General features: G+C 43.2%; 1 protein-coding gene across 2 annotated transcripts in view; it reads left to right on the forward strand.

Moving 5' to 3' along the window:
• The window catches only part of LOC112251871 (gamma-aminobutyric acid receptor subunit alpha-5-like), an 81,209-nt gene that overhangs the window by 21,426 nt on the left and 39,277 nt on the right, over positions 1-20,506 (forward strand). For both annotated transcript variants that reach the window (XM_042322669.1, XM_042322668.1), the window contains one exon: positions 13,294-13,376. In XM_042322669.1, the coding sequence (XP_042178603.1) occupies positions 13,294-13,376 (83 nt within the window). The remainder of the gene's footprint in view (positions 1-13,293; positions 13,377-20,506) is intronic.

Consider the following 20,506-nt stretch of genomic DNA (forward strand, 5'->3'; position numbering starts at 1 on the left):
TGGTCAAATAATAATAAGGCAGAACAGTTGAAACTGGAGCAGCAGCACAGTCAGGTGGACTGGGGACAGCAAGGAGTCATCATGTCAGGTAGTCCTGGGGCACGGTCCTAGGGCTCAGGTCCTCCGAGAGAGAGAAAGAAAGAGAGAATTAGAGAGAGCATATGTGGGGTGGCCAGTCCTCTTCTGGCTGTGCCGGGTGGAGATTATAACAGAACATGGCCAAGATGTTCAAATGTTCATTAATGACCAGCATGGTCAAATAATAATAAGGCAGAACAGTTGAAACTGGAGCAGCAGCACGGCCAGGTGGACTGGGGACAGCAAGGAGTCATCATGTCAGGTAGTCCTGGGGCATGGTCCTAGGGCTCAGGTCCTCCTCCGAGAGAGAGAGAGAAAGAAAGAGAGGAGAGAATTAGAGAACGCACACAGGACACCGAATAGGACAGGAGAAGTACTCCAGATATAACAAACTGACCCTAGCCCCCCGACACATAAACTACTGCAGCATAAACCAGCACCACTATATAGGTCACAGTGGTGTGGAGACCAACACCACTATATAGATCACAGTGGTGTGGAGACCAACACCACTATATAGATCACAGTGGTGTGGAGACCAACACCACTATATAGATCACAGTGGTGTGAAGACCAGCACCACTATAGAGATCACAGTGGTGTGGAGACCAACACCACTATAGAGATCACAGTGGTGTGGAGACCAACACCACTATATAGATCACAGTGGTGTGGAGACCAACACCACTATATAGGTCACAGTGGTGTGGAGACCAACACCACTATATAGATCACAGTGGTGTGGAGACCAACACCACTATATAGATCACAGTGGTGTGGAGACCAACACCACTATATAGATCACACATCATCCCAACACACTTCAGTCTCTGCACCAAGACAGGCTGGTCAAGTCTATGAACACAGATACACAATTTCCAGTGAATATAATCCACAAATGTAAACAGTGCTGTGGCTAGAATGAAAACCTCAGTCCATACTTTTCCTGGAAGTAGACAAGGTCCTTCTAATTGACTAGCGACGCCAATACTTTTGCCCCCCCAAAAAATCCAACTTAGATATGGGCCAACAGTTATTCAGTAGAGTGGTACCAACTCAAAAGAGGGAGGAAAAATGGTGATTTCAACAACTTGGGGACTTCATGACATTCTAGGGAGAGATTGAACATGTTAAAGGGGGAGCAATGTGGTCTGCAGGTTAGGGCAAAATGGCACCCTATTCCCTATGTAGTGCACTACTTTATACCAGAGCCGTATAGAACCCTATTCCCTATATAGAGCACTACTTTACACCAGAGCCCTATGGCACCCTATTCCCTATATAGTGCACTACTTTAGACCAGAGCCCTATGGCACCCTATTCCCTATTTAGTGCACTACTTTAGACGAGGGTTAGGTTATAGTGTGTATAGTATATAATGAATCAGATTTGAAAAACATTCAGATTTTAAAAAATAAAAAAATAAAAGTAAAATACTGTATATACTTTTAAAAATTCATGAAAACAAAAAAAAATGTTTTTTTGGTCTTAATTTAAGGTTAGTGTGCAGTTTGGTTAAAGTTATGGTTAAGGTTAGGGTTAGGTTCAGAGCTGCCTCCAGAACTAGATTCATGATGACAAAACGCTAACCTGCTATTGTGTTGTGGCTCTGCATATACTTCCTGCTAATGACCAGAGAATCTTCTGTTGCCCCTCTTCTTACCCAGGCACGGATTGATCTCAGACAAACATCCATTTAAAAAACACTTTCTAACCCAGCCATGGTAAACACTGTCAATGTAATCAGCAAAAAAAATAATTGCAGAGAAGGTTGGTTTTGTAATGAGATAATTGAAAGTGGAAGAGCTGATGGAATGCTATTGACACTCCTTAAAGGAGATGAAATAGAAAATCCTTGATGTGTTTCAAAGCTGATTCAGGAACAGTCAATTTAGTGATCTGCTAACAGAGCACCAATGTTTTGTTGTGGTTGGCTATCATGCAGCTCTGCACCCACTGTTGGGATTTCAAATCACTTTGGGATAGCCACAGCCTAGTGGCTCTATTCACAGCCTAGTGGCTCTATTCACAGCCTAGTGGCTCTATGTACAGCCTAGGGGCTATATTCACAGCCTAGGGGCTCTATTCACAGCCTAGGGGCTCTATTCACAGCCTAGGGGCTCTATTCACAGCCTAGAGGCTCTATTCACAGCCTAGGGGCTCTATTCACAGCCTAGGGGCTCTATTCACAGCCTAGAGGCTCTATTCACAGCCTAGTGGCTATATTCACAGCCTAGGGGCTCTATTCACAGCCTAGTGGCTCTATTCACAGCCTAGGGGCTCTATTCACAGCCTAGGAGCTATATTCACAGCCTAGGGGCTCTATTCACAGCCTAGTGGCTCTATTCACAGCCTAGGGGCTCTATTCACAGCCTAGTGGCTCTATTCACAGCCTAGGGGCTCTATTCACAGCCTAGGGGCTCTATTCACAGCCTAGGGGCTCTATTCACAGCCTAGTGGCTCTATTCACAGCCTAGGGGCTCTATTCACAGCCTAGGGGCTATATTCACAGCCTAGGAGCCCTATGTACAGCCTAGGGGCTCTATTCACAGCCTAGGGGCTCTATTCACAGCCTAGGGGCTCTATTCACAGCGTAGGGGCTCTATTCACAGCCTGGTGGCTCTATTCACAGCCTAGTGGCTATATTCACAGCCTAGGGGCTCTATTCACAGCCTAGTGGCTATAATCACAGCCTATGGGCCCTATTCACAGCCTAGTGGCTATAATCACAGCCTAGGAGCCCTATTTACAGCCTAGGGGATCTCCACAGCCTAGTGGCTCTATTTATGTCCTAGGGACTCTATTTACAGACTAGGAGCCCTATTTACAGCCTAGGGGCTCTATTCACAGCCTAGGGGCTCTATTCACAGCCTAGGGGCTCTATTTACAGCCTAGGAGCCCTATGTACAGCCTAGGGGCTCTATTCACAGCCTAGGGGCTCTATTCACAGCCTAGTGGCTATAATCACAGCCTAGGAGCCCTATTTACAGCCTAGGGGATCTTCACAGCCTAGTGGCTCTATTTATGTCCTAGGGACTCTATTTACAGACTAGGAGCCCTATTTACAGCCTAGGGGCTCTATTCACAGCCTAGGGGCTCTATTCACAGCCTAGGGGCTCTATTCACAGCCTAGGAGCCCTATGTACAGCCTAGGGGCTCTATTCACAGCCTAGGGGCTCTATTCACAGCCTAGGGGCTCTATTCACAGCCTAGGGGCTCTATTCACAGCCTAGGGACTCTATTCACAGCCTAGGGGCTCTATTCACAGCCTAGGGGCTCTATTCACAGCCTAGGGGCTCTATTCACAGCCTAGGGGCTCTATTCACAGCTTAGGGGCTCTATTCACAGCCTAGGGGCTCTATTCACAGCCTAGGGGCTCTATTCACAGCCTAGGGGCTCTATTCACAGCCTAGTGGCTCTATTCACAGCCTAGGGGCTCTATTCACAGCTTAGGGGCTCTATTCACAGCCTAGGGACTCTATTCACAGCCTAGGGACTCTATTCACAGCCTAGGGGCTCTATTCACAGCCTAGGGGCTCTATTTTCGCCTGGCGCTACGGCGGCACAATTGCCAAACGCTCTTTAGTTTGTAAAAACTGACACTCTGGCGTTTTTCAGCCCATGTTTCAGTTGCAGAAATGTACCTGTCTAATATCAACTCGCTCGCACTGAAGTGGGAAGGGCTGTCAATATTTGAGGTGTGTCCTTCAAAACAGGTGTAAAAGTGATTTCATGCAGCGCGTATTGGAAGATGTAAGACCAATGAAAAGCAGGTCTTAGCGGTAATGGGTGTTTGTGAGTTGAAGCCTATCCAGCCGTGACACACCCTTACACTCATGGAACAGACCAATGAAAAGCAGGTCTTAGCGGTAACGTGGTTGTTGTTAATGGGTGTTTGTGAGCTGAAGCCTATCCAGCCGTGACACACCCTTACACTCATGGAACATGAAAGTAGGTTTGCTTTTTGTGCCGGGAACCCTCGAATTTAGAAACATGAAAACTCATGTTTTTCAACATTTGATTAAAAACATATTGCCTCTCTTCAATGAAGACTGTTTCGTTGTCCTGTCCAATGTGTTCATCGAGGAGCCTACCGATGAAGAGTTTGATTGGTGATAGTGCTTTGAAATACATCTTCATCACCATTTATTAAAAGATAAGGAGCAGCAGAAGTGTGAGTGGACATCCCCTTTATATTGTATCCTATGTATTGTGTAGGTCTACATTATTTTAGTCAGGTCCCGTTTTGGACATACTTAAAACCCCTCCATGTAGGCTACATGTCCATATGTCCATCATGAACTATAAAACCCCTCCATGTACAGTAGGCTACATGTCCATATGTCCATCATGAACTATAAACCCCTCCATGTACAGTAGGCTACATGTCCATATGTCCATCATGAACTATAAAACCCCTCCATGTACAGTAGGCTACATGTCCATATGTCCATCATGAACTATAAAACCCCTCCATGTACAGTAGGCTACATGTCCATATGTCCATCATGAACTATAAAACCCCATGTAGGCCATGTAGGCTACATGTCCATATGTCCATCATGAACTATAAAACCCCTCCATGTACAGTAGGCTACATGTCCATATGTCCATCATGAACTATAAAACCCCTCCATGTAGGCTACATGTCCATATGTCCATCATGAACTATAAAACCCCTCCATGTACAGTAGGCTACATGTCCATATGTCCATCATGAACTATAAAACCCCTCCATGTACAGTAGGCTACATGTCCATATGTCCATCATGAACTATAAAACCCCTCCATGTACAGTAGGCTACATGTCCATATGTCCATCATGAACTATAAAACCCCTCCATGTAGGCTACATGTCCATATGTCCATCATGAACTATAAAACCCCTCCATGTAGGCTACATGTCCATATGTCCATCATGAACTATAAAACCCCTCCATGTACAGTAGGCTACCGTTACCCGGACTAGATCAAAAGGCTATAACGAAGGCAATCCCTTTTTTTTTTTTTTTTTAATTCTGTGGATTTTATGATATCCTGCTTCTGACCCCCAAAGCTATTTCAAAATATTATTGGTAAAAAAATAAATAAATAAAAAACACACACAGATCTTGTTTTTCATTTAATTTGATTAAAAAAAAAACTTTGAATAATTCACATCCTGTCTTGGATGGCGAATGTCCATAATGCAATTTAGGAGCCATCTGCTATTTCTGGAGAAGTGGATGTGACACGTAAGATGGTCCCATTATAAAACATATAGCAGTATAGCACTGAGTGGATATTCTCTTTTTATATTGGATCTTTGTTTCTGTGAAAAGTTTTAGATGTGCGTAAAATCCTCCATTGTCTGCGTTGCGCCTTGGTGTCATCTGCCCACGGGCAGCAATTATGGTGGCTGTACTTAGACATAGCCTGTTCAAAACAAGTTGTTGTTGTATTTTTGATTAGAATGAATCGCCCTATTTTAAAGCCTTATTTAATAGGGAATTTAATTTTGCTTATTGACAATGGTTGGCAGGGTAGCCTAGTGGTTGGACTAGTAACCGTATCTAGTAACCGTAACTAGTAACCGTATCTAGTAACCGTAACTAGTAACCGTAACTAGTAACCGTATCTAGTAACCGTATCTAGTAACCGTAACTAGTAACCGTAACTAGTAACCGTAACTAGTAACCGTAACTAGTAACCGTAACTAGTAACCGTAACTAGTAACCGTATCCTTAGCCTAGTGGTTGGACTAGTAACCGTATCTAGTAACCGTAGCTAGTAACCGTAACTAGTAACTGTAACTAGTAACCGTAACTAGTAACCGTAACTAGTAACCGTATCTAGTAACCGTATCTAGTAACCGTAGCTAGTAACCGTAACTAGTAACCGTATCTAGTAACCGTAACTAGTAACCGTAACTAGTAACCGTATCTAGTAACCGTATCTAGTAACCGTAACTAGTAACCGTAACTAGTAACCGTAACTAGTAACCGTAACTAGTAACCGTAACTAGTAACCGTAACTAGTAACCGTATCTAGTAACCGTAACTAGTAACCATATCTAGTAACCGTAACTAGTAACCATATCTAGTAACCGTAACTAGTAACCGTAAAGTTTACAAGTTCTAATCCCCGAGCTGACAAGGTACAAATCTGTCGTTCTGCCCCTGAACAAGGCAGTTAACCCACTGTTCCCCTGAACAAGGCAGTTAACCCACTGTTCCCCTGAACAAGGCAGTTAACCCACTGGTCCCCTGAACAAGGCAGTTAACCCACTGGTCCCCTGAACAAGGCAGTTAACCCACTGGTCCCCTGAACAAGGCAGTTAACCCACTGGTTCCCTGAACAAGGCAGTTAACCCACTGTTCCCCTGAACAAGGCAGTTAACCCACTGTTCCCCTGAACAAGACAGTTAACCCACTGTTCCCCTGAACAAGGCAGTTATCCCACTGGTCCCCTGAACAAGGCAGTTAACCCACTGTTCCCCTGAACAAGGCAGTTAACCCACTGTTCCCCTGAACAAGGCAGTTATCCCACTGTTCCCCTGAACAAGGCAGTTAACCCACTGTTCCCCTGAACAAGGCAGTTATCCCACTGTTCCCCTGAACAAGGCAGTTAACCCACTGTTCCCCTGAACAAGGCAGTTAACCCACTGTTCCTAGGCTGTGATTGTAAATAAGAATGTGTTCTTAACGGACTTGCCTAGTTAAATTAAGGTAAAATAAATAATGTTTTAAAAAAAGGTACAGTGGATTCAGAAACTATTCAGCTCTCTTGAGTTTTTCCATATTTTGTTACGTTACAGCCTTTTTCTAGAATATATTAAATCGTTTTTTTTTTCACTCATCAATCTACACACAATACCCCATAATGACGAAGCAAAAATAGATTTTTTGAATTTTTGAATTTATTTTTTAAACTGAAATATCACATTTCCATAAGTATTCAGACCCTTTACTCAGTACTTTGTTGTTGCACCTTTGGCAGTGATTACAGCCTTGAGTCTTCTTGGATATGACGCTACAAGCTTGGCACACCTGTATTGGGGGAGTTTCTCCCATTCGTCTCTGCAGATCCTCTAAAGCTCTGTCAGGTTGGATGGGGAGCGTTACTGCACAGCTATTTTCAGGTCTCTCCAGAGATGTTAGATCGGGTTCAAATCTGGTCTCTGGCTGGGCCACTCAAGGACATTCAAAGACTTGTCCCGAAGCCACTCCTCCTTGGCTGTGTGCTTGGGGTCGGTGTCCTGTTAGAAGGTGAACCTTCACCCAGTCTAAGGTCCTGTGCGCTCTGGAGCAGGTTTTCATCAAGTATCTCTCTGTACTTTGCGCCATTCATCTTTCCCCGTAAAGATCTTTCCTGACTAGTCTTCCAGTCCCTGCCTCTGAAAAACATCCCCACAGCATGATGCTGCCACCACCATGGTTCACCGTAGGGATGGTGACAGGTTTCCTCCAGACGTGACACTTGGCATTCAGGCCAAAGAGTTCAATCTTGGTTTCATCAGACCAGAGAGTCTGGTTTGTCATGGTCTGAGAGTTTTTAGATGGCTTTTAGCAAACTCCAAGCTGGCTGTCGTGTGCCTTTTACTGAAGAGTGGCTTCTGTCTGGCCACTACAATAAAGACCAGATTGGTTTAGTGCTGCAGAGATGGTTGTTCTTCTGGAAGTTTCTCCCATATCCACAGAAGAACTTTGGAGCTCTGTCCAAATGACCACCAGGTTCATCTTCCTCACCAAGGCCCTTCACCCCCGATTGCTCCGTTTGCCCGGGCGGCCAGCTCTAGGAAGAGTCTTGGTGGTTCCAAACTATTTCCATTTAATAATGATGGAGGCCACTGTGTCCTTGGGGACCTTCAATGCTGCAGAAATGTTTTGATACCCTTCCCCAGATCTGTGCCTCGACACAATCCTGTATCAGAGATCTACCGGACAATTCCTTCGACCTCATGGTTTGATTTTTGCTCTGACATGCACTGTCAAATGTGGGACCTTATAAACAGGTGAATTTGAATTTACCACCAGGTGGACTCCAATCAAGTTGTAAAAACATCTCAAGGATGATCAATGGAAACAAGATGCACCTGAGCTCAATTTCGAGTCTCATAGCAAAGGGTCTGAATACTTATTTAAATAAGGTATTTAATTGTTTTATTTTTTAAATAAATATGTATATATATATATATTTGCAAACATTTCTATAACCTGTTTTTACTTTGTGTGTTTAGATTGACGAGGAAACACATTAACTGAATCCATTTTAGAAAATTGCTGTAAATTTACAAAATGTGGAAAAAGTCAAGAGGTCTGAATACTTTCTGAATAAACATGGCTCAGACATATAGGCCTACAGTAGGCCTAGCCCCTATAGCAGTGTGAATGTTACACAATATATTCCCTTATTGAAGCCATGCTTTTAATTAATACAATGTGGACTGCAAATATGTTCAACATGTTTAGCAAAGATGGGCCTACATTTTATTATTTTGTTTTCTGCAGGCTATTTAACAAACTAGGCTTTAACTGACTAACAATCAATTGGAGTTGGAGTTTGATCAACAATTGGAGTTTGATGACAATGAAATACATAAAAGACGGTAAATACACAACTTGAAACGACCACATATTTAGCCATGGAGCACATTCTGATTGGCCTGTGAGATGTCTAGCCTTGACACACCTCCAACTTGTTTATTCATCAAACCCCAGCCCTTTCACTCCACTTCCAGCTACTGCGCCCATAATTCTGGTTGTGAAAATAGTAAAAATATTTCTGACACATCCCTGAACCTATAGCACCCATTGCGTTAGGTTTGTTAAAATAGAGCCCTAAGTTTTGCTTCAGAGACATTCCTAAGAAGGAATCATTGACGTGTTTAATTATTGAAAGACTAATCAGTGAGTTACAATGCCTATTTTCTGAAAACAGCAATATTTCTGTGGTTGGGTATCATGCAACTCTGCACCCACTCAAATCACTTGGAATAGCCTGTCCATTGTTTTGCCTTACCAATGTTCTGTGTCTTTTTACATCACTAGATACATTCTTCCAGTTGTTATGTTCCTGTGTAGTCCACCAGAGGGAGGTGTAGTTCCTGTGTAGGCCACGAGAAGGAGGTGTAGTTCCTGTGTAGCCCACCAGAGGGAGGTGTAGTTCCTGTGTAGTCCACCAGAGGGAGGTGTAGTTCCTGTGTAGACCACCAGAGGGAGGTGTAGTTCCTGTGTAGACCTCCAGAGGGAGGTGTAGTTCCTGTGTAGACCACCAGAGAGTCTGGCAAACACCTAGATTCTGGAAAGAATGTTTTGATGTGTATTGATAATGAAGGGTACTGTGCTTTTACTGGTTGTTTCTCCTCTATGCCTTTCTCACTCAAACACCCAGCGGACACACACACCCTGAGCACCCGCCCCCTCCGAGCCCTTGTCACTCAAACTCAAACACCCACAAGCACAGCCTCACACCTCCTGAGCCCCCGCTTCCTCACACCTCCTGAGCGCCGCTCCGTTTTCAACTGTTTTCAAAAGGAAAAAAAAAAATGTTTGAAAGAAACAATCAATGCGTTGGCTCAATACCTGAGCAAATACTTCATTTACCAGACATGTGTCCTCTCCTCTACTGCACATTTCCTGTGGGGATTCTTACTCCAATATTTTACAAAAGGAACTTAGATTAAAACCACAAATGTTCAATGTCCGATTACATTTTAAGATTTATTGGAAGAAAATGTTCATATATGGGCTGGGGAACATTGTTGTATTTGATTGGACCACATTATGAACATACCTGTATATGCCATCGGATGTAGGAGCTGGTAGACTGAATAATGATGATGCTGATCTTATTGGACCGCTTTTGGAAAGCCAGGTGATGATGATGATGAACTATCTCCAGTAGATGGCAGTCTAGAATCACAGTTTTCAGATGGGATACTGTTACGCTGTTTTGATACAGCTGGACATACACATCACATTTGGAATGCCGTTCCCATGAGATCACATGGCATTCCAACTCAAATCCACCTCTCATTTATTGAGTGAGCAAATGACAGAGATAGACAGGGATAGAGAGGGAGAGAGAGAAATGAGAGAAGAGCTGTATTTTAGCTAAAATGTGTTTTTTCCAGATTTCTGTTTTTCCCATTTCAAATCAAATTAAATCAAATTTATTTATATAGCCCTTCATACATCAGCTGATATCTAAAAGTCCTGTACAGAAACCCAGCCTAAAACCCCAAACAGCAAGCAATGCAGGTGTAGAAGCATGGTGGCTAGGAAAAACTCCCTAGAAAGGCCAAAACCTAGGAAGAAACCTAGAGAGCAACCAGGCTATGAGGGGTGGCCAGTCCACTTCTGGCTGTGCCATGTGGAGATTGTAACACAACATGGCCAAGATGTTCAAATGTTCATAAATGACCAGCACGGTCAAATAATAATAATCACAGGCAAAACAGTTGAAACTGGAGCAGCAGCACTGCCAGGTGGACTGGGGACAGCAAGGAGTCATCATGTCAGGTAGTCCTGAGGCATGGTCCTAGGGCTCAGGTCCTCCGAGAGAGAGAAAGAAAGAGAGAAAGAAAGAGATCATTGGAGATGGCATACTTAAATTCACACAGGACACCGGATAGGACAGGAGAAGTACTCCAGATATAACAAACTGACCCTAGCCTCCCGACACATAAACTACTGCAGCATAAATACTGGAGGCTGAGACAGGAGGGGTCAGGAGACACTGTGGCCCCATCCGAGGACACCCCCGGACAGGGCCAAACAGGAAGGATATAACCCCACCCACTTTGCCAAAGCACAGCCCCCACACCACTAGAGGGATATCTTCAACCACCAACTTACCATCCTGAGACAAGGCCGAGTATAGCCCACAAAGATCTCCGCCACGGCACAACCCAAGGGGGGGCGCCAACCCGCCAACCCATTTGTTTTCAAAAAAATAGAAACCAACTAATATTGGATGTTGTAAGTCCACAACAACACTTAAACTACATCAGGAGACTTGTGGAGTCTTTATAGTGTTAAAGGGCCCTATATTTGGTTTATAGTGTTAAAGGGCCTTAAACTACACAAACTTCTCGGGCAATGAACGTCTCTTTGTTATCTCTAAATATTCTTATTAACAGAAGACGCAAGAAGTCTCCATGATGTAAATGTTTTGACCTCTTGTTATAGCAAATAATGCAGGATTTTGTTCCTGTTTCTATATAATATCACACATTGTGATCTAAATGGATGAATGTTATCATAAAAAATGTAATAGTGATGACGATGATGATGATGATGTATTGTAAAATAATCATGATGTTGTCTCTAGGTTAATCATGTCAAAGCATAAATTGCTCTTCTGGTTTTGTAGTAACATGGTAATTTGTCTATTAACACCGTGCTCTGACATAGTAATGGAATCATTGGTGAAATGGAGTTGAGCAACTGATGCTATGACGATTAATTAGAACTTCTTAAAGGGCAGTATTCGGAAGTTTGGGTGACTGAGGTGCCCAAAGTAAACTGCCTGTTACTCAGGCCCGGAAGCTAGGATATGCATATGCATGGTAGTATTGGATAGAAAACCCTCTAAAGTTTCTGAAACTGTTAAAATAATATCTGTGAGTATAACAGACCTGATTTGGCAGGCGAAACCCCGAGGACAATCCATCCAGGATTTTTTTGTTGTTGAGGTCATTGGATTTTCCAATTCTTTTCTATGGAGAAGCGGAATTATTAGGACCCAGATTGCAGTTCCTATGGCTTCCACTAGATGTCAACAGTCTTTAGAAATGGTTCTATGTTTTTTTTGTTGAAAAATGAGTAGTCGTATTCTTTCTAAGTGTCACTCAGGTGGAGTCTAGTCTTTTGGTGAATGAGAGGTGGAGTCTAGTCTTTTGGTGAATGAGAGGTGGAGTCTAGTCTTTTGGTGCATGAGAGGTGGAGTCTAGTCTTTTGGTGAATGAGAGGTGGAGTCTAGTCTTTTGGTGAATGAGAGGTGGAGTCTAGTCTTTTGGTGAATGAGAGGTGGAGTCTAGTCTTTTGGTGAATGAGTGGTGGAGTCTAGTCTTTTGGTGAATGAGAGGTGGAGTCTAGTCTTTTGGTGAATGAGAGGTGGAGTCTAGTCTTTTGGTGAATGAGAGGTGGAGTCTAGTCTTTTGGTGAATGAGAGGTGGAGTCTAGTCTTTTGGTGAATGAGAGGTGGAGTCTAGTCTTTTGGTGAATGAGAGGTGGAGTCTAGTCTTTTGGTGAATGAGAGGTGGAGTCTAGTCTTTTGGTGAATGAGAGGTGGAGTCTAGTCTTTTGGTGAATGAGTGGTGGAGTCTAGTCTTTTGGTGAATGAGAGGTGGAGTCTAGTCTTTTGGTGAATGAGAGGTGGAGTCTAGTCTTTTGGTGAATGAGAGGTGGAGTCTAGTCTTTTGGTGAATGAGAGGTGGAGTCTAGTCTTTTGGTGAATGAGAGGTGGAGTCTAGTCTTTTGGTGAATGAGAGGTGGAGTCTAGTCTTTTGGTGAATGAGAGGTGGAGTCTAGTCTTTTGGTGAATGAGAGCACTCTCCGTGTTGTTTTCTCCGGTATTGGAAACAGTTTATTCCGTCTTAAATTTGATTGATTATTTACATTTTAGGGCACCTGAGGTTGGATTAGAAATGTTGTTTGAATTGTTTGGACCAAGTTTACAGATAACTTATTAGATCCTTTGTCAGCAAGTTGTGCGAGTTGGAACCCGTATGTTTCTGACTCAAATGCACCAAACAAAATGGACAATTTTGGGATATAAAGAAGGACTTTATCGAACAAAACAACCATTCATTGTGTAACTGAGACCTTCGGGATTTCGGAAAGATGAAGATCTTCAAAGGTAAGCGATTTATTTTATTGCTATTTCTGACTTTCGTGATGCATCTGTTTGGTTGGAAAATGTTTTTCATGGTTTTGAATGCGGGACGCTGTCCTCAGATAATCACATACATGGTATGCTTTCGCCGTAAAGCATTTTTGAAATCTGACAAACCGGCTGGATTAACAAGAAGTTAATCTTTAAACCGATGTATAACACGTGTATTTTTTATGAATGTTTATTATGACTATTTCTGTATTTTGAATCTGGCGCTCTGCAATTTCACCGGATGTTGTCGTGGTGGGTCGCTAGCAGAAACCCTGCGCCAGAAAGGTTAATAATTGTAATGAATCACGATCACAATATAATTTGTAATCTCTGATGTCTCTACAGGTTAACCATCTCAGCAGAATGCCCCATGCAGTTAGAGGACTTCCCCATGGATGCCCACGCCTGTCCTCTTAAGTTTGGAAGCTGTAAGTTAATAAGACTCCTCAGTAAACACATCTGGTATTACGGATCTGCTATTATCACACACACACACACACACACACACACACACACACACACACACACACACACACACACACACACACACACACACACACACACCACACACCACACACCACACACGTGATGCTTCTCCTGTGAGTCTGTACCTCTGTCCCAATGCTGTGAAGGTCAGGTTCTGTGGAAGGTCCTTAGTAAAAAAAAAAGCAATAATGGTCCAAGCCGGCTTCCCTGCAGTACGCCACATTCAACACAATTTGCATTAGAGAGGCTTCCATTAAAGAAAACGCTCTGTGTTCTATTAGAAAGGTAACTCTCATGCCTCCCGGGTGGCGCAGTGGTCTAAGGCACTACATCGCAGTGCTAGCTGTGCCACCAGAGACTCTGGGTTCGAGCCCAGGCTCTGTCGCAGCCGGCCACGACTGGGAGGTCCATGGGGCGATGCACAATTGGCCTAGTGTCGTCCAGGTTAGGGAGGGTTTGGCCGGTAGGGATATCCTTGTCTCATCGTGCACTAGCGACTCCTGTGGCAGGCCGGGCGCAGTGCATGCTGAGTGCACGGTGTTTCCTCCGACACATTGCTGCGGCTGTGTTAAGAAGCAGTGCGGCTTGGTTGGGTTGTGTTTCGGAGGACGCATGGCTCTCGACCTTCATCCCTCCCAAGCTGTACGGGAGTTGTAGTGATGAGACAAGATAGTAAATACTAACAATTGGATACCACAAAATTGGGGGGTAAAATTCAAAAAGAAAAAAAGATAGGTAACTCTCACTCCATGTGAGAGTTATGAAATGGCCCCGTATGGCGGGAGACAAATAAGGCAGAGGTCTATTTTTGTTCAGCAATAGGTTTTAATCAATGACATCATCACTACAACTCCCGTACGGCTTGGGAGAGACGAAGGTCGAGAGCCATGCGTCCTCCGAAACACAATCCAACCAAGCTCCCACAATCTTCTTACTATCAATTTCTTTCAGCCAATCATTAGGCTTTTGTGTCAGTGCCGAGCATGTTGAGTGCCCTTCCCTATAAGCATGCAGAAATTCTGTTGTTAATATGTTTTCTGTAAAATAACACTATTTTTTTTTGTACCATTAAAGGGGTGCTCTGATTGGTCGGATGTTTGAACCATTAAAGGGGTGCTCTGATTGGTCGGCTGTTTGAACCATTAAAGGGGTGCTCTGCTATTTTTGGACAGCAGAATGACCTTTGTCACCCTCCAGGCCTGAGGGCACACTCCATCTTCTAGGCTTAAAGATGTGGTAAACAGGAGTCACAATGAAGGATGGATCTGAATGATCTGTTCTGCCCAAAACATAATTTAATGTGCTCCAAAGAGTTTAACATCATTCTTTATATCATTGATCTTTACTTCATAATACAGTTTCTTCTCTGCTTTTTCTTCAGTTTAGTCACATGATTTATCAATTTGCAGTATGTTTGCAGGTCTACTGTGTTGTCAGACTTATTTGCTATTCCCTTTGCCTCATCCCTCTCAGTCATACAATCTTTCAATTCATCATCTCTCCATGGGGAATTTGTCAGTTCTAACAGTGAGTTTCTTGGTGGGTGCCAGTCCATAACTGGAAGCATAGGCTTTAGGTGAGGTAGATGAAACCTCTAGCTGTTATACTGCTACAGCATCTAACATGAGGACCTCTCTCAGCCTAACAGGAATACAGTACATGGCAACACCTCCTCCATTTGCATGTCTATCTTTCCTATATATTCTGTAACCATCTACTACTACTGAATCATCAAAAGGAAAATGTGTTTCAGAGATGGGAAGAATATGAAGGTGATGTTATGAAACCTTTGTTTCTCAGGCTACATATGTTAATATGGGCTATTTTAAGTTATTTTCTGGGTTTTGTGCTATTCTGAGAGGCTGATCACAGGTAGACATGTCAGGGACATTTACATTTGAGTCAATGGTACTGAGTGGGCTGTCCACAGTGGGCTTCTTCCTAAGGCAGACAGTTTTAGTAGAAACAGTGGAATTCAATTCTATGTGCATATGATTATTGCTGACAACACCCTCGGAGCTAACAGTTACAGGAACATAGATTGGGTTACTTACATTCACTGCACTTCTATTTCTCTGGGATGTAGTACTGTTACAACCTTGGACAACATTTTCCCCAACGAACCACTGGCCAAATCCCCTCATATTGATCTCAAACTGTGTTTTTAACACAGAATTAAATTAAACAAAGACTAGCTAATCAGGAAACTCTCAGGTATGTTGTGGTGCACTGCCATTGAAATGGCTTCACGTGAAGCTGGTAAACTTATGTTTGTAGTGTGGTTAGCCACTGGATGGCTTTGAATGCACTGTCAGCATGCAGTCAGAGCTACTAACCACTTTTGGAGCTAACTAGTGCTCTCAAATTGTGTCCTGATGTTTACAGCAGATGGGGGTTGTATTATAAAGTGGCTAACTTAACTAGCTAACATACATTTCGAGAAAGCAAGTTGTCTTAAGTGGCTAGCTAGCATTAGCAACATTTGGTGGTCGATGAGACTGAGAGCTAGCTAACCAGCTAGGCTAGCGAACAATGTAACAAAAGTATAATTTCAGATTTAAAAAATACTCCATCAAAAGACTCTGCATTTCAGGAATCACAGTAGCAAAGTACCTCTGATGCACTGTTCAATTATTTAACCATTTAAAAAAATTACACTGGCTTTCATGTGTCTCAAATGTTCAAGCAATTCTCGTCGTGTCTTCAGAAAGTCATATACGCTGTTGGCCAGCAGTCTAATGAATGAAGCAGCTAACAGACAGGATGATGTTGAACTGGTGGCATGTAGAGATTCACGTAGTGCATTTGGAGTTCCCGATCCTTCTGGCATCAACTAGGGCTGTGCCCAAAATGGCTTTTTTTCCCTATTTAGTGCACTACTCTGTGAATAGTGAATAGGATGCTATTTTGGGACAAAGACATGGTGGTTGAGCTTGGTCTGGAGGTGAACGCGGTGATGTGTTTGTGTGTCTGTGTGTGTGTGTTCTTCAAATCGAATGTTATTTTTCACATGCGCCGACTTACTTACAAGCCCTTAACCAACAATGCAGTTCAAGAAATAGAGTTAAGAAAATATTAACTAAATAAACTGAAGTAAAATATAAAAACTAACACAATAAAATGACATAACAATAACAAAGCTATATACACAGGGTACCGGAACCGAGTCAATGTGCGGGGGTACAGGTTAGTCGAGGTAATTTGTACACGTAGGTTGGGGTAAAGTGACTATGCATAGATAATTAACAGCAAGTAACAGCAGTGTACAAAACACATGGAGGGGGGTCAATGTAATAGCCCGGTGGCCATTTGATTAATTATTCAGCAGTCTTATGGCTTGGGGGTACTAGCTGTTAAGGAGCCTCTTGGACCTAGACTTGGCACTCTGGTACCGCTTGACCTGCGGAAGCAGAGAAAACAGTCTATGACTTGGGTGATTGGAGTCTCTGACAATTTTATGGGCTCTCTTTTGACACCGCCTATTATATAGGTACTGGATTGCAGGAAGCTTGGCCCCAGTGATGTACTGGGCCGTACACATTACCCTCTGTAACGCCTTATGGTTAGATGTTGAACAGTTGCCATACCAGGCGGTGACTGGTCAGGATGCTCTCGATGGTGCAGCTGTAGAACATTTTGAGGATATGGGGACCCATGCCAAATCTTTTCTCCAAAGGGGGAAAGGTTTTGTTGTGCCCTCTTCACGACTGTCTTGGTGTGTTTGGACCATGATAGTTTGTTGGTGATGTGGACGCCAAGGAACTTGAAACTCTCGACCCGCTCCACTACAGCTCCATTGATGTTAATGGAGGCCTGTTCGGCCCGCCTTTTCATGTAGTCCACGATCAGCTCCTTTGTCTTGCTCACATTAAGGGAGAGGTTGTTGTCCTGGCACCACACTGCCAGTTCTCTGACCTTCTAGGCTGTCTCGTCATTGTTGGTGATCAGATTAAATATGAATATTTTCTTGACTCTTGAACTGCACTGTTGGTAAAGGGCTTGTAAGTAAGCATTTCACGGTAAGGTCTTCACTTGTTGTATTCGGCGCATTTGACAAAAAACATTTGATATGTCATGTGACTTTGTAAATTAACCAATCACTTGCTCCAAGCATTCTCTCTGCTCTCTATAAGCCAATTAGTCCTAAAGTGCCTTGCAAAAAACCTTTTTTTCTAAGAGTGTATATAGTGCACTAGAGTGGCTTGCAAAAGTATTCATCTGCCTGGGTGTTTTTCCTATTTTGTTGCATTACAACCTGTCATTTTAATAGATTTTTATTTGAATTTCATGTAATGGACAAACAAAAATAGTCTATATTGGTTAAGTGAAATGAAAAAATAAATAAAAGTGCATATGTATTCACCCCCTTTGCTATGAAGCCCCTAAATAAGATCAGGTGCAACCAAGTACCTTCAGAAGTCACATAATTAGTTAAATAAAATCCACCTGTGTGCAATCTAAGTGTCACATGATCTCAGTATATATACACCTGTTCTGAAAGGCCCCAGAGTCTGCAACACCACTAAGCAAGGGGCACCACCAAGCAAGCAGCACCATGAAGACCAAGGAGCTCTCCAAACAGGTCAGGGACAAAGTTGTGGAGAAGTACAGATCAGGGTGAGTTATAAAAAAATATCTGAAACTTTGAACATCCCATGGAGCACCATTAAATCCATTGTTAAAAAATGTAAAGAATGCCAAAAGGCATGTGGGAGACTCCCCAAAAATATGGAAGAAGGTACTCTGGTCAGATGAGACTAAAATTGAGCTTTTTGGCCATCAAGGAAAATGCTATGTCTAGCGCAAACCCAACACCGCTCATCACCCCGAGAACACCATCCCCACAGTGAAGCATGGTGGTGGCAGCATCATGCTGTGGGGATGTTTTTCATAGGCAGGTACTGGGAAACTGGTCAGAATTTAAGGAATGATAGATGGCGCTAAATACAGGGAAATTCTTGAGGGAAACCTGTGTCAGTCTTCCAGAGATTTGAGCCTGGGACGGAGGTTCACCTTCCAGCAGGACAATGATCCTAAGCATGCTGCTAAAGCAACACTCGAGTGGTTTAACAGAAAACATTTAAATCTCTTGAAATGGCCTTCTCAATGCCCAGACCTCAATCCAATTGAGAATCTGTGGTATGACTTAAAGATTGCTGTACACCAGCGGAACCCATCCAACTTGAAGGAGCTGGAGCAGTTTTGCCTTGAAGAATGTGCAAAAATCCTAGTGGCTAGATGTGCCAAGCTTATAGAGACATACCCCAAGAGACTTGCGGCTGTAATTGCTGCAAAAGGTGGCTCTACAAAATATAGACTTTGGGGGGGTGAATAATTATGCACGCTCAAGTTTTCTTTTTTTTGGTCTTATTTCTTGTTTGTTTCACAATAAAAATATATTGCATCTTCAAAGTGGTAGGCGTGTTAGGCACTATCCCTATATTGTGCCCTATGGGCCCTGGTCAAAAGTCATGCACTATAAAGGGAATAGAGTGCCATTTGGGACGTAAACCAAGACTATACCTGGGTATCCTGTCTTGTCAAGGGATAATAAGATAAGAGTCCCAGGGCCCGTAGGGTTGTCAGATGATGCTTGGATAGACTGGCTGAAGAAACTTGCTTGGCTAGAGGTAGTCAGAAGAGACTAGCGCTTGGCTAGAGGCTGTCAGAAGAGCCTAGCGCTTGGCTAGAGGCTGTCAGAGGAGACTAGCGCTTGGCTAGAGCCTGTCAGAAGAGACTAGCGCTTGGCTAGAGGCTGTCAGAAGAGACTAGCTGTCACGCCCTGGGGGTTCTCCATGGTGTAATAGGTCAGAGCGTGACTAGGTTTTTTTTCTAGTTATTATAGTTCTATGTTGGTGTGTGGGTATGGTTCCCAATTGGAGGCAGCTGACGATCGTTGCCTCTAATTGGGGATCATACTTAGTGTGTCCCTTTTCCCACCTGCGATGTGGGATATTGTTTGTATGAGTGCCTATGTGCGCTACGTACTGCACTTTTGTTAATTCTTTGTTGTTTTGAAGTTTCACTGTAATAAATATGTGGAACTCTACTCACGCTGCGCCTTGGTCCGATTATTTAAACGACGGTGGTGACACTAGCACTTGGCCAAGTAAGCTTTATTTGTCAGACTAAAAGTAGTGGTGTGACTAATGAATAAATTAATTTACTGCAGCCTCCAGTGATCTGTCCTCTGGTTTTAACTTGGTATTCAGTCCACAATCCCTTTGCAGTTCTAGCTACAACTGTAATTTACTGTGATTAATTGATTGATTTAATTCATGAGATAATTAACACTTGTAGGCCAGAGACAACAGAGAGAGAGAGAGAGAGGATCCTCGGCTTCATTATGTCTCGATCTGGTCTCTCAGCATGGGACTTAAATGGCACCCTATTCCCTATGCCCCCCACGTGCCCCGTCCAAAGGTAGTTCGCTAAATAGAGAATAGAGTGCCATTTGGCACTTAGCCTCCGTCTCCGACTCCATTAACCCTTAATTATTCCCTGTAACCTAATGAGCATGGCCCACCTAATAAACATGACCCAGCTAATAAACATGACCCACCTAATAAACATGACCCAGCTAATAAACATGACCCAACTCAGCACTGAAGCTCACTCATTCATGATGTGAAGGTCTCTCTGAGCTGTCTTCACCTCCTCCTCTACCTAGTATAGAGACCGTGTTAATCACCTCCTCCTCCTCTAACTGGTATAGAGACAGTGTAAATCACCTCCTCCTCTAACTGGTAGAGAGACAGTGTTAATCACCTCCTCCTCTAACTGGTATAGAGACAGTGTTAATCACCACCTCCTCCTCTAACTGGTATAGAGACAGTGTTAATCACCACCTCCTCCTCTAACTGGTATAGAGACAGTGTTAATCAACTCCTCCTATAACTGGTATAGAGACAGTGTTAATCACCTCCTCCTCTAACTGGTATAGAGACAGTGTTAATCACCACCTCCTCCTCTAACTGGTATAGAGACAGTGTTAATCACCTCCTCCTCCTCTACCTAGTATAGAGACAGTGTTAATCACCACCTCCTCCTCTAACTGGTATAGAGACAGTGT

Source organism: Oncorhynchus tshawytscha, linkage group LG05 (assembly GCF_018296145.1).
Source record: "Oncorhynchus tshawytscha isolate Ot180627B linkage group LG05, Otsh_v2.0, whole genome shotgun sequence".
NCBI classification, from domain to species: Eukaryota; Metazoa; Chordata; class Actinopteri; order Salmoniformes; family Salmonidae; genus Oncorhynchus; species Oncorhynchus tshawytscha.